Here is a 26577-nt window from a genome sequence, read left to right as displayed (position 1 = left end):
ACTGTTCAGAAGGGAAACCCACTCGGGTTTCTGTCCCTGGCCAGGGGACCCATTAGCCCTGTGAAGTCACTACTTCCAGAAGCTGCCATCCCCTTCTTTGACCAAGGGAACATTTGATTTGTGGAAGAACTGCAGGGAAACAGACTCTCTTGCTCCCCCTTTCAGCCTGCTGTGGGACTGTGTGCACACATAAAGTCCACACCCATCCGAAGGAAGGTTCAAATCTTCAAAGAAAGATAATAGGATAGGAACAAGGGAAAACAAAAAGGAGTTAATTGCAACATTTAGTGAGGGGGACCAATGTGAATCATGCTCCTTAAAGCGTGGCAGGATAGCTTGGGCAAGGGTGGATGGGTGGGATGTGGGATGAGGCATTAGTCACTTTTCAAGTTGCCTGAGTGACGGTCATTATGCAGAGATGCTTCATAGATAATTCAGACCCTAAGGCTTCTCTCAGGAGAAGGTGGAAAACATGACAATAGAATGAGAGCAGCTGAGGATGACTCTAGGCTGCATCCACCGTGGCCTGAGAATAAGACAAAGGCTGCATCACAAGGAAATGTCTTCTGAAAACAAGTACTGGCATGCAAGGAGAGCATCCAAGTGCTTATTGTCTTGCACCCTGTCCTTCTCCCACACAGCCCTCTGACATTTACCTTTGATCTGTGAGCCATCCAAAAGTAATATTGCCAACGATGTTGATGACCCCAAGGACAGACATGAGAAAAGCCGCCCGTTGGTGGCTGACTCCGACGCTTAACGCGTAAGGCACTAGGTAAACAAAGAGTGGACTGCAGCCATAAGCCATGAATAAGATGGAGATTGCAAGCATCACAAAGTCTGGCATCAGTGCAAAGTTGTACTCCTGCTGCGAGCAGCGGCACACACACTTGTGCGACCAAATTTTGATCACAGGGGAGCAGAAGGACCACTGCTTGAAGCCCGGCTTTTGCACTTCCAGCTCAAAGTCTTGCTCAGGGAATTCCAGCGTGTTCTTGTGGTCCTCTTTTCCTGCAACTGGCCTCATTAAGGCACCACAGACACAAAGGTTCAAAACAAAACCACCCAGGATGAGCAAGGCGCCGCGCCAGGAAAAGTGCTCAATGAGAAGCTGGACCACGGGAGCGAGGAGGAAGGTCCCAATGCCACAGCCTGACATGGCGATTCCATATGCCAGGGCTTTCCTCTTGTGAAAATAGTTGCCCACCATTGCTATGGCTGGGGAGTATGAAAGGGCAAACCCCAGTCCTGGAAAGAGAACATCACACACGTACACAAACAAGCAGAAGGCAAATTAACAGCAGCAATCAGGAGGGGATGAGCAGTGAAACACTGCATGGATCTACATGATGGGGAAGAGGGTGGGATACGGCCGGCAACCCACCTTTTGCAGACGCCATAACAATGACCTTAGCTTGAACCTGTGACTTGTACATACAGCAGAATGAAAAGCTCAACCGTGGTTGTGGGTACCCTGATTCATGGCACTTTCATGGGGTTTGTTTGTTTTCCTACATTTCCCTTCCTGTTTTGTATTAACCTGTCTTTTAAAATATCTGTATGACACTGAGTTGAAATGCCAAGACTGGTTTGCACATATTTTTTCCAGCATTACCCTTAAGAACCAGCATGGAGGCAACAGGTTCTCCTCCTCCTCTACTGCACCTAAGGTTAAGAGCCACATTTATATTTCACTCAGCACCTACCATTCCACCTATCTTCTGTTAATTTGTTTCCCTAAGATACCAATCATTAACACTCCTAAAGCTTTTGAGTTCTATAGGTATTTCATTTCTCAAAATAAATCCCATTAAGTACCCTATGGGTACTTTATAACGCCATCAGTAAAAAGAACAATTGGATTTACTGATGACACTTCCAACAAAGGTTGATGTAGAATTGTTGGCCCAACACATCAAACATCCATCATAGCTCTGGGTTTTTGTTCCTTGCACAAACAAGTTCTTGGCAGCATTTCAGTGCAATATTTCTGCAAAATTGTTATTAAACGGCGGGGGTCTAAGCAGTCAGCTCACATCACTATAGCTACAATGCAGGCTTTAATAAGTCAGCAATTTTAGCATAAACATTTCTGTCTCATTTTGAACCAGAACAATGGGATGCTCTTGGTTTGTTTTGAAAAGGAATGACTCAGTTCATTGGGAATGAGACTCTGGGCAACACAATCAGCAAAGGATGCTAATTCTACATGTAGATATAATCAATGAACCATTGAAAGTTAACCCTGCACATATACCCAGATAAAAAACAGCAAACCTAAATTTTATGCCAAAATTAAGATTTCACCACCACTCAAATGTGAGTATGGTTTTCCAGATCTAACTTTACTTCTATTCAATTTTTCATGATGTTTCTTTGCTGGTTTTGTTCAAAGTGATCTACAAAATGCCTTCTTACTTTCTTTAAATTTTTGCTTGGATGTCAACTCAAATCTCTTTATTTGAGCAATCAACCAGCAAAGCAAAGCTTTGAAGAGTAACATTACAACTGTGCCATTAAAGTAATAGTGTAATACTATAAGCATTGACTAAAGCTTTTGATCACTAGGACAAATGATAAAAACATGATACTGACACAACTAAGTTGTATAAATTTAAGATTTTTTAAAGAAAAGAAGATAATTTTCTTGGATATAACTCTCACTGGATGGCTTTGTACAAACATTCTCTCTTCCTCAATTCCCAAACTAGAACAGGGAAATTATAGCAGCCTAATTCAAATGTCTAAATAAGAAAGGTACTCAGGCTGCAATCCTCAATAAATACGTTCCAGAGTAAATTCTACTGAATGCAGTCTGATTGTCTCCTAGGTTAATGCACAGGAGTGGCACCGTAAGATTACACTCCCATGCATTGTAGGCTGCAGACAATAGCAGAACAGCTCCCACTAATGTGCGGACAATCATATCAGTGCCAGTAATAACAATACCTGTAAGAATGCCCAAGGAAAGGTAAAGATGCTCCAGAGTTGTGGCAAAGGAACTCAGGATAAATCCAGCAGATGCAAGGAGTCCTCCGAGCATGATACCCACTTGACTAGAGACATGATTGCTGATGAAACTCCCCAGAGGAGCTTGGAAGGGAAAGAAATGCAGCGAGAAGTGAACACGCCTTCATACCAGAAAGGATACTTTCATTTAAAGCCATGCCAAAGCATCAACTATTTTAATTGTCCCCTTTACATTCTGATGGATTTTTAAAACAAATTTTGATTTTTCTTTGTGTTCCTGCAAAGGAGAAGAGTTTTTGTTTTTTCATGAAATTCTGATGCGGGGAGAATACGATGTTTATGTTTAAGGTAAAATAAATAGGAAAAAAAAAAGGAGCATCTTTCAGAAAGGATGTTTAGTTTCAGGGGACTGGAGGACACTGGCAAAGCTTTAGTTTCACATGGACAAAGTGACCCGCAGAACCCTACACCAGTAGGGTGTCATGGTTATATGGCTGGACTCTAACTGGGGAGAGCCAGATTTAGGTTCCCCCAGAGCCATGCAGCTCATTGGGTGACTCTGAACCAATCCCTCTTCATTTAATGTAGAAATAAAGAAAAAACAGAGTGGGCAAGGAGTTACAGATTCCCAAACCGGAGTTCCTGGAGGAAAGACAAGTCTAACTGCAATCAGGAAAGCAAGCAGGTTCTTCTAAGTTCCAGAATAACTCACCTTGTATCAGCCTTCTCCAACCTGGTGTCTTTCAGATGCAATAGGGCTGCAATTCCCCAAATTCCCAGTTAACAATTCTGGGAGTTGAAATCCCAACAAATCTGGAGGGCACTGAGTTAGGAAAGCTGAATTAGACAAGATCAAGGACTGTGTCCATTTGCTTCTAGTTATTTGGGACTAAGCATAAGGCAGATATACGTAGCACAAAACACAGCAGAAACACGTGCAGTGCTCAATGGAGGACTGCATCTTAAAAGTAGCTCATCATTCACCATGGTAATATATAAATACTTACCACATAACATAGTAGCACAGTCTACAATGGAATGGATCCAAGCTGTCCGGGCATAATCTTGTGCAAAGTAAGTCTGGAACTCCACAAAAAAAATTGAGATACATCTGGGAAAGAAAAAAACAACAAAATCTCATTGGATGCGATCACAAGCCTTTCAGATAAATACCACCACAGTGAAAGATTAAATGGAAGGTGACCGAAGACCTACTAATGCCAGGACTAAGCCAAAATCTCTAAAAAGATGTCCATGTTCAAAGATATGGAGATGCTCTCTTCAACATGCTAATGTTGCAGTTTACAATGTCTGTAACATCCAGTCTGCATATCAACCATCCTACCAAGATAAGAGCAGCAACAAACTTCTCCCTAAGTGCAATTATTTTCACACAGACTGAACAAGCACAGGTAAACTTAAGAGCAACAGATTCCTGCCCACTAAAATACTTACGTAGAAAACAACTGGACAGAACCTTTGCAAATACAGTTTTAAGCAGTCTCATGAATGTGTACGGATGGGGAATAGAGTTTTCCTATTGCCTCCGTTCAGGTCTGTTCACTGCACCAAAAGGCTTGCCTGAATGGAGCTCGCTTGTATAATGACAAAACTATGCAGTGCTGGTGGATTTCTGTCATTAGCAGGGAGGGCAGAGTTTGAGAGCTTTTTTTCAATGTTATGATTGTACAAAATAAATAGATGGAATTGTCTGGTATGACTGAAGAACCATGATAAGAACAGGCCAAATAAACTCAAAAATAGACTGGGGCAATACGAGGAGTGCAATGGGAAAAGAATTCATCTTTCTATATTCAGGAAGTGCCAGTCCTGCCATCTGACAAATTAAAGTTATGCATGTTATGGATTGGGGAATATATTTCAAAAAAATAGCAATGCTCACTCTTTAGACATTATTATTGTATTTTCAGTATGGGGGAATCTACAGTGGAGGGGGACAACTTCTACCCTCAAAACATTGGCCAGTGGTCACGTGAAAATGATTATGTCACAGTAGCCACTGTGTTCAAGTGGAGCACTGAGCAGACACCAAAAAATATTGTTATCAGTACAGGAAAAATAGTTGGCAATTGAACATCAAATACGTCAATCTATGTAATAGCTGCTTGATTCTGAGGACTGCATATTGTTTCGGCTACAGGTACTTTTGCATTCAGAGACAATAAGCACAGCAGTATGGGTAATTAAAGCTTTATTCCAAGGCAGTATGAGAAACAAGGAAAAACAATAGAATACAGCTTACAAAGAGTATAATATATTTAAGAAGCAATGAAAGACAGCTTACAGAGAGTATAGTGCTAACAAGATCTCAGAGAGACAAAGAACCTTACACCCCCCCTGCCAGTCAGGAAACCCTGAGGGTGATGGCAGGTGGACCCTTTCTTCAAGCTGGCAAGTGTAGCCCCCCGCCCCCCGGGTTAGGTCTACACAGAGATTCTCCTCTAGAGGGGCTTCTGACTGGTTTACATAGATCACAGACAATAATCAATTATACCTGTATATGTCTGTAGAGGGCAGAGGGAATGGCCTTCAAGAATAGGAGGAAGAACTGTTACCACGGCAATGATCAGACAAAAGGGGCCTGAGCCCAGGCCAAGAAAGTAATGTGAGTAAACGTCTCAGACAAGCCCCTCCGTAGTTCATACGAAGATAAAGGGAGAAAGGGAGGAAGCCTATTCAGACTTCATAAGATTCTGTTACTATAACCTTACAATAAAAATAGTACTGATCTACATAGCCTTGGTTTCCTAGTCTGGTCTACCTGGAAAGGCTGATAATGTCTGCTCATCTCCGCCAAGGACAGAGAGAATAGGGGTATCTTATCAACATGTCCACCTGCTCTTGTCAAGAACAAGGAGGAGAAATGTATCTTACCTTATCCTTGACAGGCCACACTTATAACACTTATTAACAGGATAAATGTTCAAAGTTGACTTTGGTGGCACAAAGATCTAAATTCTTCCTCTCCTCTCCCTCCTTTAAAGTACTTTGCTAAATGTCCTGCTTCAAGTTTCAGCCATGTACACTCACACACAGTTGCTTATGGAGCTTAGCAATTTTACTCCAAGGCTGAAGAGATAACAGCAAACAAAGGAATGTAAACAAAACTGAGGCTTGCCTGAAGAGTTTGCTTTCTAAATTGGAGCATGCAGAAGAATAGTCCAAATCCAAATCCAGGGTTCCAAGAGCCAGGTCAGGGTTGTTGCCCATCCAGAGGTCCAAGGCTTCCAGTACAAATGGTATTTACAGGAATGTTATGCAGGAGGTCAGATATTGTTTCCATAAAAAAAAAAAAGCATGGCTCAGAGCTGCTTCTTAAATAAGGCTGCAGCCAGCTGTCACTAATGGGGAGATTACTCCCTTGCTTGGCAAGAAGACTGTTAGACCTTTGCTGTTCTGCTCTCTTCTCTGCTTGTCAGGTGCAGGGGCTGAGAGGCCTTACTCATCCTCACCTGACTTCTCCAGCTGCTCAGGTGATGCCTGTGTGTGATCAGCTTCACATGATTCCCAGCTTTATGTCTCCTGAGGTTGACATTCCACAGGCTCAACTGGAGTAGCTTCTTCAGGGTCAGATTCAGAATCTGAGTCCTGAGCATGGGCCATGACAGTCTTTGTGTACTTTTTGAGAAGAAGTGTTAATTATGCCTCATAAAATGAGGGTGGAAAAAGCCAAGGAGGAAATACACAGCCCTTCCACCATAGGAGAGTTACTCTTGATGGTCATTCCTCAAGATGAAACTGTTCCTGTTGCCGAGATTCTTGGAATTCAAGATGAAATGCCTCCAGTATCTTCAGGTTGAATTCAATCTGGGGCTGAGAATCCTTCTCAGAATGAATCGACTCCCCAGATGATGAATAAATTGCAATCAGTGTGTAACCTTATGGCAATTTATTCTCTGAGATGGTTAATGTTTATAAAGACATTGGCATACTGTATAAAAATATTAGCACTCTGGATTACAACATGATATTGAATCATCTTTTTATGAGATGATATGAATACAGTGAAAGCTCAAATTAACAAATTTCAAATAGAGCTGGAGAATGTAAAGACAATAACTGATCATTCTCATGAAACCAGGCTGAACAGAAGAATCTACAACTGAAGGAATTTAGATCTGTGTGATAAAACTTTGACTAAACTACAAGGAGACCTGACCTGCAGAAACATAAAGATAAGGGGTCTTCCTAGATGTAGAAAGCACAGAAACTTTGCCTGATTTACTAGAAAAATCTGTGTAAGACACATTTTCATTGTCTTCAGGTGTGAACCTGAAAATAGAGGATTCTTATGAAGTTAAATCATGGCTGGGGATTCCCAAGAGTACTCCTCTGATTGTTAAATATTGCAGGATTGTTGTGATATGGTTCTGAGGAAGGCCATATGAGATCTCTTCACTGAAATACAAGGAATACAAATTGCAAGATTTCTCTGTCTTCCTCAGTCTGTGATTTCTCTGAGGAAGACACTCTTTTCAGGTCTGGCTCAAGAGAAATCTGTTAAGTATTTTTTCTTGTTTTCTGGTATTTTTTGCCTGTCCATCTCTGACCAGATCAAGTGTTTTTACAGACCTGATGCTGCATTAGCATTTCTGACACTGCAATGACTAACTGTTGCCATATTGGAAGGCTTACCTTGTTATGGGAAAAGTTATTTGTTTTGTCTTTGGCTGGCCAGCATTGCCCTCTGCTGAATCTTGTTACATATGCTCTGATGTTAACTTTATTTTTTTTCCTGTTTGTTTTACAGTTGGGGGGGGGATGGAGGAAGAGGAGGAGGAGGGGGTTGAGATGGGGAACTACTTCTCTGTGGAAGTCAGTTTTTTCTTGTTTATTGCTGTTGGCTCAATTTTTTTTTTTGGTTAAGTATGTTCAATATTTTTATGTTTAGTTATGGTTTCCTTAGTCACTGGTAGCATTAATTTCTCAATAATTTTCTATACTCCTATTTTATCTATACACATATTTGTAATATCAATATTCAGGGCTTGGAGACTTAAAAACACTTATTTTCCACTTTTAAAGGGCACATGTGCATGTCTATCTAAAAGGGGGCAGTTTTGCCATTAATTTCATTGGCCTAGTTAGGGGCAGCTGCCTAGAGGATTGTGTTTTCAATTCCTCTAGAAGAATTGCAATCATCACTGAAAACTCTTTTCCCAGGAGACCCATAGGTATGCAACTCATGTTTAATTGAACTGTTTATTCCTGTTCATTATGACAGAGCATTAACCAAAGTATTTGAATCTCTGAAAAACAACCCAGGCATGTCTTTCTGTGACAGCCAGTTTTGTTGGTGTATGGAGGCTCATTTAGAGCGAGCACCCCCGCCACGCCACCACCAGGTTTAATATAGCTATGCTGCATCACATCTGCTCCTACGCTTCTCACTGTTTCCATCATAGTAAGCCAGCCAACAGTGCCAAATATTGGGTAGGGGCTTTCCATCCATCTTGGGTTTGTGTCTGTGTTGTGTGTATGTGAGTAGCAGGGAGAGAGCCATTTACAGATGCAGTTGTTGTAATTGTACTGTAAAGAAGATAATACAAATCCGTACTATGTTAACAAATTCAGACAAGGTTCTTGCCAGCTTACTTTGAATCTCACCCATCAAAATGAAAACAGATTTCTTTAGAAGAGAAACTAACAACCGTAAGAGGGAGCCTTCAATTTGCTGAATCTTTCAGATGAAAAGGACACTTTGCTTCCCTCCTACCCACAAGACTTCTCATTAATTTTACAGTTGGTCAAAGTCTATCCAGACATATTTTATGCAATGAAATGGTCACCCAAGTCCCATTTTAGTGACAATTGCATGAACCTGCCTTGTCTGACTGAAAGATTGGTGGACAAGGCCTAGTTTTGCTACCCAGAGGAGATGAGCCATTTCAGATTTCGGTTGGAGCATGGAGAGACCCGGAAGGGGTGTTAAAATAAAAATGGTTCATAAATTGGCAGAATTTCATTTACTTATATAAATAAATGTGAACATTGCAACTGTGGATAGTATGCAGGAAAGCAAAAAGAAGAAACACAAGAAAGTAAACAATGATGCTTGATCAAGAAGAGATTTTTCTCAGGGGTATTTCCCATTAAAATATGGTGAACATATTTCAATTCAGTCTGGAGAAGTTCTGCAAAGAAGAGTACAAGGCACAGTTTTCAGAGAGTTAAGACTACTCTTCTTCAACCTGTTGCTCCAGTTATCAATCCTCCAGGATTTCTATCCATAATGTTAAGCTGTGGGTAAATTCACATCCACTAAGCTCAAGTCAAAAAGACAATATTATAGCTTAGCTGTGTAACTCTGATTGCACATACGAAACAAGTGGTGCTTCAATTGTACCATCACAGCTGCCATCTTGACTTGTTTGACCACATCCTGCAAACACCCCTGGGAAGAATGTTGCAAAATACATTTTTAGGTGTCCAAATGCCTTACGCAGCCCTGATTAGAGACAGAACTGTTTTTGAAGACACTGAGTCTGACTTCAACTATAGGGGCAAACAATATCCTGTGCTCAACATACTCTGAATTGATTACAGCCAAGATTTAATCAAAATGTTGCTATTGCCTTTTAGAATCACAAAGAACAGCTTTGTCATGTACTTTATTCTTCTAATTGTGCAGAGGAGAGGTTGTTAGGTAAACCAGGTGAAAGCTAGGAAGAGGTCAATCGTCTATCACAGTTGTAGTTGTACACAGTTCCAAAGAAGGCCACCCATCAATGGTTTCCTGACAATAAGGGAAAATATGGTACTTTTTCAAGACTTGGGGTGGGTGGGCTTCCATGTTTTGATTTCACTTTGGTTTGCAATTATGTATCAAGCGGGTCTTCTTATATGCTGCAGAAAAAGTGTCCAGATATCATTATAGAATGATGTTGGAAGTATCTAAGATCTTCTTGACTGAGGATGGGCAATCCTTTTTCTATCAAGGATCACATTTCTGCAAGAAATGTTGGAGCCACATTGCTTTCATGGCAATGGGCAGGCCAAATTCAGCATTTTTCTGACACTCCTCTTTTTCTTTCCCTGATACCTCCTTTGCTTTCTCTTTTTCTGCTCCCTTTCCTTTCCTTTTCTTCCTTCCCTCTTGCACCGCAGGCTGCAGAGAGAGGGCAGACACCTTTTTCCAAAAGTCTCAATGAATAGTTTGCAAAGGGCTTTTGAAATTAGGCCAAAGGCTGCAGAAGACGAAAGCAAGGGCCACCAGTGCCCACCTCTGCTTGTTTTCATCCTGGCCATTAGAAATCGTCTCCTGCTACTTTTAAGCAAGGGACATTAGTAACATAGGGCAAAGTCTCACATGCAACGAGTGTTACCTGGTCACAGCTCGAGTGCAGATCGTAACAAGGAAGCAGCCAATCACAATCACCCACCCCCATCCGCCATCGGGAGGGGAGGTACTTGAACCTTTCCTTGCTGCAGCCATAGCTATGATGACGAATTACCGCTTTTTAAACCAGAGTAAATCTGTAAAGACGACTGCCAGTTGACAGGCAGAATGTGCAGGGAATGTTACCTGATGCAAGGATTATTCAACATCTGAAACAAAAAGAAAGAAAGATCAAAGCAAGCCATATTTTGTTCTCTAAAAAGTGTTATCAAATGATTTAACAGATGTACTGCTCTGTCATCAAAAGTTATGGTGTACGTTTCGCTCTGAGGACTGCAGGAGGCAAATTCTACACGTCGTTGGAACATACAGGTGAAACTCGAAAAATTAGAATATCGTGTAAATGTTCATTTATGTCAGTAAGGCAACTCAAAAGGTGAAACCAATATATGAGATAGACGCATTACATGCAAAGCGAGATATGTCAAGCCTTACTTTGGTATAATTGTGATGATTATGGCGTACAGCTTATGAAAACCCCAAATTCACAATCTCAGAAAATTAGAATAGTGTGAAAAGGTTCAATATTCTAGGCTCAAAGTGTCCCACTCTAATCAGCTAATGAATCCATAACACCTGCAAAGGGTTCCTGAGCCTTGAAATGGTATCTCAGGCTGATTCAGTAGGAATCACAAGCATGGGAAAGACTGCTGACCTGACAATTGTGCAGAAAACCATCACTGACACCCTCCATAAGGAGGGAAAGCCCCAAAAGGTAATTGCAAAAGAAGTTGGATGTTCCCAAAGTGCTGTAGCAAAGCACATCAATAGAAGGTTATGTGGAAGGGAAAAGTGTGGAAGAAAAAGGTGCACAAGCAGCAGGGATGACCGCAGCCTGGAGAGGATGGTCAGGAAAAGGCCGTTCAAAAGTGTTGGGGACTTTCACAAGGAGTGGACTGAGGCTGGAGTTAGTACATCAAGAGCCACCACACACAGACGGATCCTGGACATGGGCTTCAAATGTCGTATTCCTCTTGTCAAGCCGCTCCTGAACAACAAACAACGTCAGAAGTGTCTTACCTGGGCTACAGAAAAAAAGAACTGGTCTGTTGCCCAGTGGGCCAAAGTCCTCTTTTCTGATGAGAGCAACTTCTGCATCTCATTTGGGAACCAAGGACCCAGAGTCTGGAGGAAGAATGGAGAGGCACACAATGCACAATGCTTGAAGTCCAGTGTGAAGTTTCCACAGTCTGTGTTGATTTGGGGAGCCATGTCATCTGCTGGTGTTGGTCCACTGTGCTTCATTAAGTCCAGGGTCAATGCAGCCATCTACCAGGAGATTTTGGAGCACTTCATGCTTCCTTCCGCAGACGAGCTTTATGGGGATGCTGACTTCATTTTCCAGAAGGACTTGGCACCTGCCCACACTGCCAAAAGTACCAAAACCTGGTTCAGTGACCATGGGATTACTGTGCTTGATTGGCCAGCAAACTCGCCTGACCTCGCATTGCCAAGAGAAAGATGAGGGACATGAGACCGAACAATGCAGCGGAGCTGAAGGCCGCTATTGAAGCATCCTGGTCTTCCATAACACCTCAGCAGTGCCACAGGCTGATAGCATCCATGCCACGCCGCATTGCGGCAGTCATTGCTGCAAAAGGGGCCCAAACCAACTACTGAGTACATATGCATGCTTATACTTTGCAGAGGTCCGATATTGTTCTATTTCCAATCCTTGTGTTATTGATATCATGTAATATTCTAATTTTTTGGGATTGTGAATTTGGGGTTTTCATAAGCTGTACGCCATAATCATCACAATTATACCAAAGTAAGGCTTGACATATCTCGCTTTGCATGTAATGCATCTATCTCATATATTGGTTTCACCTTTTGAGTTGCCTTACTGACATAAATGAACATTTGCACGATATTCTAATTTTTCGAGTTTCACCTGTATTATCTAGAGAAATCAAGAGTCCCTACAGTAAGCTAAATTGTCTGATTTGATTTTACTGATCAGTTTGACTTGGCGTAATACCAACTACTAAATCTCAGTGGTTAACCAAAACAAAACAAAAAAAAAAACAAATTTAAAGTCACAATTTTAAAAGACAGTGAAAAGTGCAATTAAAACAAACAAGTAAAAAAAGTAGAATGAACTAAAATCAAGAGTTAAAATCAGGGTTAAAACCCTGTATGAAAAGTTGCCTTTTAATGGCCTTTTTAAAAGCTAATGAAAATACTGTGCCACTTGGGTGAGCTTGGATGGCAGCAGGAAAGACTGATCTCCAGGCATTGTCAGATGAGCTCCAGGTAACCATAACTGTAGGTCCACAGATACTCTCAGTAAGCATGGAAGTTCATATCTTTTCTTCAATAACCTGAACCTAAGCAGTAGAGGGCTTAAAGATAATGACCAGTATGTTATATTTACCAGCCAGTTGGCAGCCAATGCAGGCTGTAAGCACAGGCATCGTATGGCCTCTTTGCATCCTTCCTGAAACCAACCTGGCTGCTAGGTTTTGTATCAACTGAAGTTCCCAGGTAAGAGTCAAACATAGCCCCATGTAGAGCTCTAGCCTGGCACATACCAGCATGCGCATCATAGCTTTAACGTCATTCTTTTTCAGAAAGGAATGCTGTTGACATACCAGCAAAGGTGATCAAAGGTGTTCCTGGCCATTTCTTTAATCTAGGAAATCAGAGAGAGACTGATCTGGATCCAGAAATACTTAAAAAATGCATACCTCCTCCTTCAAGCCCATTCAGAACAGTCAGATCTACCACAACTTTGAAGTTGTTCACAAGGGACACCTCCATCTTATCTGGATTCAGTGTCCATTTATTTTTTTTTATTTTTTTTTTAATCTGCACTCAGTCGTTACCAACTCTGCAGTGACTGCTTGGACGAGTCCTTGCAGTTTTCAAGGCAAAGTGTTTCGGAAGTGGTTTGCCAGTGCCTCCTTCTTAGAGCAGAGCCCAGCTGGCGAGTGCAGGAGGCGGGGTTTCCATTGCTTTGCGCCCTTTTCGGGCGCGCATGGTTTTTCGCGCTTACCGGCAACTGCTCCCAACTCCTTTTGCAAGGTGCTGCCAGCATTTTTCCTCCCACTGGAGTGAGAGTACGTATCTACTCACATGAGTTTTCAAACTGTTGGGTTGACAGGAACTGGGGAGGAAACAGGAGCTCACCCTGTTAACGCGAAGGCTGGACTCGAACCGCTGAAGCGTCGACCATTTCTGGCCGGCAACTTTCAGCGTCATTAAGCTGCTGCACCACCCCGTCCCCTGTCCATTTATTATCCCTAATCTAATCCATTCCTGTCTGCAGGCAGGTATTCAGGGGAACCCCACCATTTTCTGAAGAAAATATAGACAAATGAGTATGGGTATCATCAGCTCCTAGTCTCCAGATCACCCCCGGAAATTTCATGGAGACATTGATCTGCATTGGAAACAAAATGAAGTGTTGATCCTCTTTAATATATTGTACACATGTAGTCTATCTGATGTCATGGTTACTTATGTCCAGAGAAAGGGGATTAGATTAGAATATATTCTCATACACTCACAAAATTGCATCCCCCAGAATTTTACAGGAAAAGGTATGATAAGCTGATAAAAACCTTCTCATTCTACTGAAATGATCTGAATGTGCCCATTAGAAGTAACTAAAATACATCTCAGAACAAGCAAACCAATTTCCCAAGCAGAGGACTTCATCCTTGGCAGACTTGAAGTCTGGTATCTCTTCTTTCAAAATATACTCTTGCAAGCTCAGGGGGTGTCCACAATGGAGGGGGGGGGTAATCCAAAAAAGTCAAGATGGCAGCCAAACCAGACATGCATATAAAAAAGGGGGTGGGGCTTTGAGTGTATGGTTGTGACTGCCATTTTGACTTTTTAAATCACCCCTATGGACACAGCAAATGGAGAAAATCCTTTAGATAGAGCAATTATCCTAACTGCTCACTGTTCTGTTGAAAGCTATGTGGGCCCCCGCCCCACAACCTTCTGAATTAAGATTTTAAACAAGTAAGAAAAACTGTCTGGGATGTGATTCCGTTTTTCTTGGAGAGGAACTTCAAGTGGCCCAGCTGCAGTCTAACCAGCTATTGTACGCACAATATTCATGCTGACAAGAATCACAGGCTGACCCATCAAATGTCATCTGATGCCACTTGGATGAGGGGCTGAGGCCATTTCTCTGTAAACCATCAGAAGTAACTTCAGAGAAATCTTCAAGTCACCGTCTCTAACTAGCACTAATCTAAGACAGTCTTACATCATAACTACCAAGGAAATGCTAGGATTGTCCAACACCAATATAAGAGCTTCCTACACAACCAGGCCACAGGTTGGTAATTAATTTGCATTATGGCCTTTACCACATCTGAGCTACCAGCCTATAAAAAAGGGGAAGTGGCCTCAAGATGGCGATGGTTGAGGAGCTCTGAGTCTATGCTCTCTGTTTTACTCTATTTTATTTTATCTTTCAACTTGCTATTTTCATTTTTAGATACTGTACTTTTAATTTACTTTATAAAAAGTGTAACACCTGGGAGGTCACCGATCTGCTCCAGCTACAACTCAGTAAAATATAAAACAGGACTCAAGAATGGGAAAAAGGAAGGAGAGACAGCGTGTACACTCCACATCACAGACACCACGCAAACCTTTGAAGCGGCAGAAAACAGATGAATATACAATAAACAAACAGACAACCTCCCCTGACTGCTGCTGTTTGTTCAGCAGCTGCATTGCTTATGCAAGATGGGGACGATATGAACTTAAAAAGGGAGAATGTAACAGACTCTATAACTAGGCAATGCCTGCTCACAGCACCCATAAAAAACATTTTTCAGCTGTAAATGTTTGACTGGATCCTTGGATTCTACCCAGAGGATCCCTTATTGACAGTGCTTTGAGATATGCTTGATATTTGGCTGGGCAACACAGATCTATTCTGATGCTTCCTGGGCCCCCTGCCCCCATGTGTGGCCTTCAAAGCTTTCCAAGACCATTCCATTGAAATAAGGCAGCAAAACGGTTACATTTCAGTGGTGCAATTTTCTGCCAAAAAGAAAATAAGGATGAGAAGCTCAGCCACTGGCATGAGATTTAAAGACATCTACTGAATCGGTAGAGATCTTGAAGATCTTGAAGAGATCTCTTCAAGAAAATTGGAGATATCAAAGGAACATTTAGTGCAAAGATGGGCATGATACAGGACAAAAAAGGCAGAGACCTAACAGAAGCAGAAGAGATTAAGAAGAGGTGGCAAGAATACACAGAAGAACTATACAAGAGAGATCTTAATGTCCCTGATGTCCATGATGGTGTGGTCACTGACCTTGAGCCAGACATCCTAGAGAGTGAAGTCAAGTGGGCCTTAGGAAGCATTACTAACAACAAAGCTAGTGGAGATGACAGTATTCCAGCTGAGTTATTTAAAATACTAAAAGATGATGCTGTTAAAGTGCTGCACTCAATATGCCAGCAAGCTTGGAAAACGCAAGTGGCCACGGGATTGGGAAAGGTCAGTTTACGTTCCAATTCCAAAGAAGGGCAATGCCAAAGAATGCTCAAACTATTGCACAACTGCACTCATTTCACATGCTAGTAAGGTTATGCTCAAAATCCTACAAGTTAGGCTTCAGCAGTATGTGAACTGAGAACTACCAGATGTACAAGCTGGATTTCGAAGAGGCAGAGGAACTAGAGATCAAACTGCCAACATTTGCTGGATCATGGAGAAAGCACGAGAGTTCCAGAAAAATATCTACTTCTGCTTCATTGACTATGCAAAAGCCTTCGATTCTGTGGACCACAACAAACTGTGGCAAATTCTTAAAGAGATGGGGGTTACAGACCATCTTACCTGTCTCCTGAGAAATCTGTATGCGGGCCAAGAAGCAAGAGTTAGAACCGGTCATGGAACAACCGATTGGTTCAAAATAGGGAAAGGTGTACGACAAGGCTGTATACTGTCACCCTGCTTATTTAACCTATATGCAGAGTACATCATGAGAAATGCCAGGCTGAAAGAATCACAAGCCGGAATTAGGATTGCAGGGAGAAACATCAACAACCTCAGATATGCAGATGATACCACCCTAATGGCAGAAAGTGAAGAAGAACTAAAGAGCCTCTTGATGAGGGTGAAAGAGGAGAGTGTGAAAGCTGGCTTGAAACTCAACATTAAAAAAACTAAGATCATGGCATCCGGACCCATCAATTCCTGGCAAATAGAAGGGGTAGAAATGGAAGCAGTAAGAGACTTCATTTATTTGGTCTCCAAGATCACCGCAGACGGAGACTACAGCCATGAAATTAAAGACACTTGCTCCTTGGGAGGAAAGCTATGGCAAACCTAGATAGCATATTAAAAAGCAGAGATATCACCTTGCTGACAAAGATCCGCATAGTCAAAGCTATGGTTTTTCCAGTGGTAATGTATGGCTGTGAGAGCTGGACCATAAAGAAGGCTGAGCACCAAAGAATTTATGCCTTTGAACTGTGGTGCTGGAGAAGACTCTTAAGAGTCCCCTGGACTGCTAGGAGGTCAAACCAGTCAATCTTAAAGGAAATCAACTCTGATTGCTCATTGGAAGGATTGATAATGAAGCTCAAGCTCAGATACTTTGGTCACCTAATGCGAAGAAAGGACTCCTTGGAAAAGACCCTGATGCTGGGAAAGATTGAAGGCAAAAGGAGAAGAGGACAGCAGAGGATGAGATGGTTAGATAGCATCACTGAAGCAATGAGCATGAAATTGAGCAAACTCAAGGAGGCAGTGAAGGACAGGAAGGGCTGACGCGATATGGTTCATGGGGTCATGAAGAGTCGGACACGACTTAACGACTGAACAACAACAACAACTGAATTGGTTTCTAGAATAATGAGAAATGCTAGGGATTGCGAGGGCTGTGCATACCATTTGGAGGGGTGCTTTGACTGGAAGAGGAAGATATCAGCCACGGCTTCATTTGGATGGCCATCCCTGTGGAAATTACCTCTGAGTGCACATGTGTGTGTGCAGTTAACCTCCAGAAATTCCCTGGTTGCAAATCAGTCCTGATTCAATTCCAGTTAGAAATCTAAGAATCGAAGAAGGCACAATGATCCAGTCTGAGTGTGCAATTTGAGGGAAAAGCAATTCAATTGGCCACCCTGCAATTTGTTTGAAATAGGATTCAGCCCTGTGCTATAGTAGGGAAGCATTAAAACCCTGCAGCTGCTTCCTTCCGGGGTAGAATGGGATGAAAACAGTAGAGATTATAGAAGACACCTCTAATTTTGGCTTGGTACTGTCCAGGTTTCAACACAGTAAGTTTTTCAAGCATTCTTCCTCAGTTCTTTACAGGCAGAGGTAGCAGTGTGAAGTAAAGGACAGCACCACCGCCACCAAACTCTCCTTGGAAGAGCCAAAGTTTGGCTGAACCACTATCAAAAGTTTCCGACTCAACTTGAAAATTAAAAACCTTAAAAAACTGCTTAAAAACTAAGCTCTTGTTTTTTCCATTTGCATTTCTGGGGCATTGAGCTTACCATGACGCCGATAAATGACAACTGACTTAAACTTGCTGGGTGCTTTGCTGCCCTTAGTCCTTGGATGTTGTGGAGTGCTAGCAGAGCTGGCACACGTGACTTCTGTGGCAAGCCAAGCTGGGCAGGACACCCTGGCAAATGTTGGGTTCTTTTGGGCAGAATGACGCTTGACTTGCTCTTGTGAGATGGAGCAGCTTTGCTGGCACTGCTTACAGGGATTTCTGAGGTGCTAGAAGGATTGGTGCAGCTGGTTGAGGAGCTCATCCTCTTTCCTTGGAAGGTCCCCTTCTTCACTGACAGGACTCTGTTGTCCCTTTCTGGCATTCCATTCACTGACCGACAGGTCAGTAAAAGAGTGGCAAAAGAGGGTTGACTCAGTGAACTGCAGTGCTCAGAAACAGAGAGGCCACAGGGAACGAGGCCAGCAAAGAGAAAGCAGCACGTGTTTTCCTCCTTTCTTAAAAACATAAACATTTTGGCTAGTATAGTTTTCTCCCCCCTCACGGACTAGCCAATTGTATTTTAACTCGGCAAAATATTCATGCTGCGGGGAAAAAACTCATGGCATTCTCACCTGCAGTGCAGTTGGCAAATGCCGCTAATGACCCTGCCAAGACAATCACAGACAGCCTGCTGCAGTCCACCAAGCTCATACATTACACAATTCTTTGTGCATATCGGTAAAGGTTTTTTGAATTAATGCTTTCGTATTCAACATCTGATCTTAGAAGGACTAGCTTTTGCAGAATCTTGACATTTTATACATTACTCTTAGACACAATTTCTTTGTAAATCTACATTTACCTTTTTGCAACATTTTGGTATGAGCAGTATTAACCATGTTTCTGTATGGGTAGCTGGACTTAGCCAACTTTGCCCGATTAGGCTCAATGAGTACTTGGATGAGAGACTTCCAGAAAGGTAGGTTACACTGGAAAGTCAAAAAAAATATCTTGGGAGGCGGCTTTGGCACACCACTGTTGCTGCCAAGAAAAATAATGTCCTTGTCCATGAAGCCACCAGCCGTTAAGCTGAACTTGAAGGAGACTTTTCCTCTTTTTTTAACTATCCTCATACTGAATATGGGCAAAAGGGCCTTGCAACAAGTTTGAAATCCATCAAAGTTATCATTACGTAGTGTAACAGTTTACAATATTTCACAGCTGCCTGAAAGAAAGTCAAGAAATGCAGTTTGGTGAACGGCTACATCAAAAAAATAACCTAGCACCTACTGAATGTACAGAAGTTAACTGCTTAAGTAAAAAAAGAAAAATTAGCAAGGGGCAACCTTAAAGATAATCTTAAATCTGTGCTTTAGCTCCTCTGTTGCTTCGGATTCAAAATACTCATTTGCCATTTTTGATGAATAAAAGCCACTTGGAGGGTTGTGATAATATGTGCAATTTGCTGCCCGTTTGTAAAGGGAGAAAGCAGTGCATGTTCCTCTGTTAACAGGATTTTGAACATTCGAATGCACAGAAAAGTTGATATGTCAAAAAGGCCCTAAACATACTGTATATTACTTGCTCTGAAGCAGAGTTACTTTTAAGTAGGGCTTCTGGATCAGGGCTGCAAAAATCCAGATGACTCACTCTTTGCTGTTTATTGGTCATCTGGATTTTTGCAGCCTGATCCAGAAGCCCTATTTAAAAGTAACTGCTTCAAAGCAAGGAACGGTTGCTCTACCTTTGAGTGAAAGATTCCCAAGTGAACAGATGATGACTTAAACTACGTGATAAATAATCTTAGCCATTTCTTTGGCAATGGTTCAAAGGGAAAGTAAGCTTAAAGGCTTGACTTTGGCAAGGAATTCATCTTGTATTTAGAAGAAGGTCTTTCCAACTATTTTCCTGAGGTTTCTTCCAGGTTGGGATGGGAGCAGAGAGTTTGATGAGAAAACTTCCTTAAAAACCTCTTGCTCAGCATCCTCCTGCAGTTAGCAGCCGAAAAAGATAGCAACATCCTCAGGATATCTCTGCTTTCCTCAGCCTGACTCCCTCCACCCACCTGGACCATTTTGGAAATGGTTTGGGCCATTTCTAGGTAAAATCAGTTCATGTAGGGAAATGATGAGATCTCACAGAACTGGACAGAGTTCTTTGGGGAATTTTATGAGAGACAGTTCCTACATTCCTTCTGAGACAGAGATGCACTGAGTCATGCCTGTTTACTGTCTACATCTCCACAATGTGCATCTCCATGAAAAGAAAGCAAACAAACCATTTTAGTTTAGCCTTAGGGTTTGTGCTGAGATACACTTTTGTTAAATAGTGGCAGGTGGTTACCAATAGGAGGCCCATAAACTTTACCTTCTACAATACCTTTGGGTAATCTTGCCTTGAGGGAGGAGACAAGTCTTGGAGGAGAGTCTGTTTTCCAAGTTATGTAATTTGTTTTCCAAGTTATGGTGATTCATGTTTCACTGAAAGTACAATAGAGTAACAAGATCCAGATCCTATGAGGTCTCTGATATTTTTAAATGGTCTGTGCCAATCTTCTCCAGCCTGTTGCCCTTTAGAGGTGTTGAGAACTTTGGACTACAGTCCCCAGAATTCCCAGGCAGTATCCTGGGAGTCATGGTTCCAACAAATTTGAAGGACAACCAGTTGGAAGTAGGCCTTTCCGTGAAGCGATTTAAAGTCCAAGCATTCTCAGCCCTGATATGAAAAGTGCCCCAAAACAAATGAGTTTTATAGCTTTGCTATTAACACATTTGTCAACCATATGACATCATACATGCCATACACATTTGCATAATCAAATTCCTCACTAAGATTCTTGGGTAGAATCTAAACTGGAGAATTTTAAGAATGTTTGCAAAGATCAAACAGCAATTTTTTTTTGGCAAAACTGATACTGGGATCCCTGAAAATATATCTGAGAATCAAAATGACATATTATTTCAATTTTCTGACCAAAGGTGCTTCCAGCCAACTTTTTATGAGGAAATCACCTTTACTCATTCCTGAAATTTTCCAGTGCTGGCAGAATATGTTGTCTTCCATTTGTAAACACCTCCTATATTGCTTCTTCCATCTTTTTTCTTACCCAGAAAAACCACTGAACAAGGAAAGATGGAATAGCTAGCTGCTCAATGTCTTTTGAATGAACAGCATTCAGAGCCACCCTTCTGGAAACACACTCTGAAGTCATTTGTGGCCCTTGGATAGGTAATAACAACTTTATATGGATAATATTTTCCTGTTCTTTATAAAAACCAACTGCATAAACTCTCTAAAGTCTCCTCAAATGAGTATGACCATTTGGTTGAACAACCATATATAATATTATTGCATTGTCTAGATATCATTCTAATAGAAGCATGTTAACATGTTACCTAGCCGGGTAACAAAACGTTTGCAAGAAAACAACCAAGCTCAGAGAACCCCACGGACTCCACAGACATCATTCTCCCAACCATTTTCTCTCTTTCTTTTATGTGACTTAACTGCTTGACATTTTCCTGTAGGTTGAAATAGTAAAATCAAAACATCCATTTTATGAGTCTGAAATGGAAAGACTTGAAGAGCATTCCTACTTCACCTTCACCGCAGTAGGGTTGTTAATATAGGTTTTGTACCTAATCTAACTGTGCAGAAGATAACCCAATGCCACTGTGCTACAATTTTAATAATAATTTATCCTTCTTTATCTTCTTGAAAGTTTGTTAGATTTACAGATATTGTATTAATGGGTTTTTTAAAAGCTTTAGAATCATTGTGTTCTTCATCTTTTCATTTGAAGTTCCAACTCTTCATACTTTTGGGTACATGGGTACATCTGGAATTTTGAGTATGTATGTGAGATCAGAAGACATTGCTAGAAATACAATTATGCTTAAGGACAGATTTGCTTTGCAGTAGTTTCTCATTCATTTTTAATTAAATGATCCCAAGAAAAGAAAAAGAAAAAGAAAAAGGAAAAGGGAAAGGGAAAGGGAAAGGGAAAGGGAAAGGGAAAGGGAAAGGGGAAGGGAAGGGAAGGGAAGGGAAGGGAAGGGAAGGGAAGGGAAGGGAAGGGAAGGGAAGGGAAAGGGAAAGGGAAAGGGAAAGGGAAAGGGAAAGGAAAAGGAAAAGGAAAAGGAAAAGGAAAAGGAAAAGGGAAAGGAAAGGAAAGGAAAGGAAAGGAAAGGAAAGGAAAGGAAAGGAAAGGAAAGGAAAGGAAAGGAAAGGAGAAAAGAAAAGTAGGATGGCAAGGAAGTTAGAGAACGTCAAATAATGCTTTACAGGTTGTAATTGGGCTCCTGCGCATCAGGTTGGGAAACTGGGTCCTAAAATATTATCGTGAAGTTACCCAGTCTTCCAACTGATATATTACCCTTCCTGCATGTGAAGAAGTTGGTGCCATTCCATAGAAGCTTTATGCCATCATAAATGTATTAGTCTTATACTAATAACTGCAAGTTCTGGATCCTCTGGTCATTTGGAGATCTCACTGCATTAACCCCAGTGAAAGTAGATACCCCTTGATAATCTTTAAATCAAATATTGCCCTTTGGTATCACTTAACAAGATGAGCAATGCAAACAAAAGTAAGAATAATCTGTTTATTTGCTACAAGGCAGATGCAAAACAGAAAAAAGAGCTGTCTTCAAAGAAAGTGGAAATGTTTTTTCTAGGTGGTATCTGTGATTTTTAACGGCTCCCTGAAGGGCGGAAATGCAGAACTTTTTTTGACATGGAACAAATGAAACAATTAACAGTTCAGCCATTTCTGTTGAATGACTGCTACATTTTAAATGTTTAGGTTTTGTCACTTGGATTTTGGCAGCACGAACTTTTGGAGGGCTGCAAAAATGGAGCCCATATTTTGTCCTGCCCTGTTTTAGAGGTCCAAGAACCCCAAGGGGTGGGGACAGGGAAATTGAAAGCATGATATACCAAAGGACACATGAGCAAAGAGTTGTTTATGTCCTGGTACTCTAGAACAGTGTTTCTCAACCTCAGCAACTTTAAGACATGTGGACTTCAACTCCCAGAATTCCAAATCTAAAATCTCCAAACCTAAAATCAGCTAGGTACAAGCTTTCTTTCAGAAATTATCAGTCTTATTTTATATTCCAAGTTAGTTAGGGTAGTATTCCAGTATGGCATTGTTTTTACTGATTTTAAAACTAACCCCCCCCCCCAGTTGTATAGGACTATTAATTTTACAATTGTTTTAAGCTACAGAAAAAATCAAGAACCCTTTATGCTTACAGTCTCCTAATTTATAGAGTCCTTATACTTAGTATTTCCTATAATACAACAATTTGTATAACTGTTAGCATTAAAAAAGGTTATTGGGCAATTTAAAGCAAATTACCCTGCTTACATTATTTGATACTTATTTTTTCACACAGAGGCATACACTTATTCCAGGTAGGGTTGATGTTTTTTAAACAGATCTACCACCACTAAGCATGACTTTGAATAGGAGCCTTATATTCAGTTTTTGGGTCCTTAAGTACTGCACTGGACTATATGAGTTCTCTTACATCAGCTGTTATCATTCCTTGGAATCATGCTGCTGCAGAAAGCAAATCCCATGATCCCAGAAAAAGACAAAGCTGCTTTCATAAGGTGCAGACAACTACAGCAGTTAGTTTTTTGCGTGCTCCAATCTGTAAAAATTGAATTTTGCAAATCCAGTCTGAAGCTCTGCACAGTCCTATTAAATATCCTTTGAGTCCTTGACCTTGGGTTGAAAACAGCCACAAAAATCTTGTTATTCCATATTTACCTCCTGCCAAATCAGCAAAGCTTGTGAAATTGTTAGCTAAATCACACAGATTAGTGAAATGACTTTTCTAAGGAATAATGAAGATATGGGTTAACAACGAGATGTGGTGCTGGCTACAAGCTTAGCTAACTTCAAAAAAAGGTTGGACAACTTCAGGAAAGTCATGGGAAGCAATGGCTATTAGTCTTGATGGCAATGTAACTGCCTCTGAAAGCCATCTGCTGGGAGACTAATGGACTTCCTTGTGCAGTTGATTGGCCACTCTGAGAACAGACTGATGGATGACATGGGTCAGAGATCCTATCCAGCAGGGCACTGCTTATATTCTTAACTGTCTGAATGGATTATAAAAATAAAATTAATTATGTGATAATATTCCCAATATTCATATAACAGTCTTCCTCAACCTGGTGCTATAATTCCCAGACCTCAAGTGACTATGTGTTGTTGGGACTTGTAGACACTATACTCACCAACAGCTGGAGGGCCCCAGGCTAGAAAAGTCCAGCCTTAAATATAGCACTGAGAGAGCTACAGCTGTACATTTTGGTATATTTTGTTATATCTGCTATAAACCGTAATACATTAGTATTTAGCTTCTCTGCATTGTTCCACATTGCAAAATTTGTGAGAGAAGGAATAAAACGAATATCTTTACCTCAAAGAATTGAAGACTGCCAAGATAGGTCTTCATCTGCAGATCAAAGCAAAGAGATGGAAAGACACTTCTGTAAAGAAATGAATATAAGATCTTTTTAAAAAGGATTTATATAGAAATGGACACAAAAGAATGCAGCTTTGATCATGCAGTCAAGGTTCCCATCCTCACACATACCCCCAAGATGCCTTTGGAAAATGGATTATCAGTAACTCAGCAACCTACAAGTATGAGATTCTTTCCACATTTACATGTAGTAGCTACTTATCAAAAACTCAAACATCCAGTTTTTACAAAAATGTATCCAGAAAAGAGAAATCGCATATATCAGCAAGGACTATTCCATCATGCATTTAAGATCTGAAGCCAGGATCATCCTAGCAGCCTAGATGTTGTAACTTGATTCACACAAGACACTAAGGCAAATTTTGTTGAATAAATTCATGGTATATATTAAGCCATAACCCGACAGCTGGCTTATATATCTTAAGAGGCTAAGCTGAAACCAAGTTCCCCTAGGCATCACAGTCTTTGGGTCTGTGAAAAACTCTTTTGATGGGACAATGGTAGGGCAAAATACTTTTTGCCTGAGTGTGCAAAACTACTGACCCATGTGAATCAATTTTACCCACAAAAAATATGAGAACCATGACACCAAGAAAAGGCTTGTCAGAACAAGTGCTAGTTGAAGTTAAGCACAGAATGGTAATCCATCTTTTGTTATACTAATATAGCCTGCAGATTAACAGGTCAATCAACTTCTCCCCATCTTGCAAATACCAGATTCTGATCACCAGATTCAGACAGCCCCAGGTGGCACCTAGGAAGCTTCACCATACTTCAGAGCTTGTGAGTCATGGCTGACTGAAGACATCTTCACGATGACAACCACTGTGAAGAATTAAAGACTGATGAGTAGACCAGTCCTTTGCATTTCTCCAGAGAAGGAGAGATTGGGAGATCCATGAGTGATTTGAATGACAGCTTCTTGCGAGGAGATGTAAAACAGTGGTCTCCTGCAGGTTTGAGCACCAAGAGCTGAGGTAGAAGACATCTTTGCTCTCAGCAATGGCAGAGCCTTTCATACGGACACTAAGCCAGCCAAACTCACTTCCTAATCACTTTTTGGAAATGTTCAATTTAACCACCTTATGGATATTAGAGACCTTCAAACTGGCGAGCTTAATTTGACACCTGGTGAATTTTACCTTCTTCTTTGGATAAGAAATTTTAAATAGAATTGCATATTTAAAATAATATACAATTGTTTATACAAAAAGCAAAAAAAAAAAAAGATTTTGATTTAAGAAAGTTTTAAATGGATTGGGAGACCAAAGAAATTTGGAATATTGGTTATTTTTGCTGTAAGATTTGAAAAAACAAGTATATAATTGAATAATATACTTGTGGGAAACAACTGAAACGGAACTAAATCCATATTGGGAACTGAGGCTTGATGAAGGTTGCAAATGGACGCTAGGGGGAACTAAAGGGCCAGGCAGAAAAGAGTTAAAATGGCTAAGCCAGCTATAACTCTTTCTTATCTTGAAGAGTTTTTTGAAATATGGACTGCAATATTAATAACTAATATCTCAGAAAGGATACAGATTTCAGTGAATAAACTTTTAGAAGACAATGAGGAAAACTTTAAAAAACTTTTGCCTGACATAGACATTATAGACTTTGAAGACAACAAAATTGAGATGACCAGAATGGGGATACAGAAGACAAATCAAGAAAAGGATCTGGACATGGAACAGCTGCCACAAGAAATCCTGGGCGATGCCTCTTCATGGCATTTACAAAGTAGGTCGGTGAAAGCTTTGAAGACTCCTTTTAATATCAAAGAGTGATGAAAAATCAAATCCTGCAATGCCATAGGAATGATTTAAAGGTCAAGATTGTGCAGAGCAAAAAGAAGGAATATGAAGTTGGACTATTTGATCAGGGATAAACTATTTGTTTGATATTTCTGGCAACCCCTAATGGACTTTTTGCTGAACTAGGATTGAAAAAATGATTTCTGGATTGCATCTAGATAAAAGTTAGACTATGAGGAGAAGAGTTTTTTTATTTGTAACTTTAAACGAAGGCGAAAAGTTAGTATATTAGCTTATACTCGGTGTGATGAAGGTTGGAAGCCACTTCTTTAATATTGTCTTCGTTGCCTTTTTCTTTTCTCTTTGTTCCCTTCGGAACTTTGATTTCTTTTTTCTTTTAGTTTAGTTTGTATTCGTTTTTACTATGTTTATTAAAAATGTCAATAAAATTATTAATAGAAAAAAAGAATGCCAAGTCAAGATGACAATCCATGATC

At 40.8% G+C, this 26577-nt stretch overlaps 1 protein-coding gene across 11 annotated transcripts in view; it reads right to left on the bottom strand.

Annotated features, from left to right (window-relative positions):
* Positions 1–26577, bottom strand: part of LOC103063563 (monocarboxylate transporter 12) — a 52828-nt gene that overhangs the window by 10168 nt on the left and 16083 nt on the right. For 4 of the 11 annotated variants that reach the window (XR_015793544.1, XM_088128946.1, XM_088128945.1 and 1 more), the window contains exons 2-6: positions 24261–24330; positions 10517–10539; positions 3978–4081; positions 2950–3093; positions 657–1248 (exon numbers count right to left, since the gene is read on the bottom strand). Coding sequence is in view for 10 of the 11 variants with exons in the window: in XM_088128945.1 (XP_087985071.1) it covers positions 657–1248; positions 2950–3093; positions 3978–4081; positions 10517–10539; positions 24261–24330 (933 nt within the window). In the remaining variant the exon portion in view is untranslated. Of the gene's footprint in view, positions 1–656; positions 1249–2949; positions 3094–3682; positions 3794–3977; positions 4082–10316; positions 10540–12984; positions 13026–24260; positions 24331–26577 lie in introns of those variants that run through there. The other 7 variants (XM_088128947.1, XM_088128948.1, XM_088128942.1 and 4 more) reach the window with 5 other exon arrangements.

This window comes from Python bivittatus, unplaced genomic scaffold (assembly GCF_059951505.1).
Source record: "Python bivittatus isolate LINGU-HERP-01145 unplaced genomic scaffold, Pbiv_v1 ctg000780_np1212, whole genome shotgun sequence".
Lineage (NCBI taxonomy): Eukaryota > Metazoa > Chordata > Lepidosauria > Squamata > Pythonidae > Python > Python bivittatus.
Note: the sequence above shows the minus strand (reverse complement) of the source record. Positions and strands in the feature narration are given on the sequence as shown.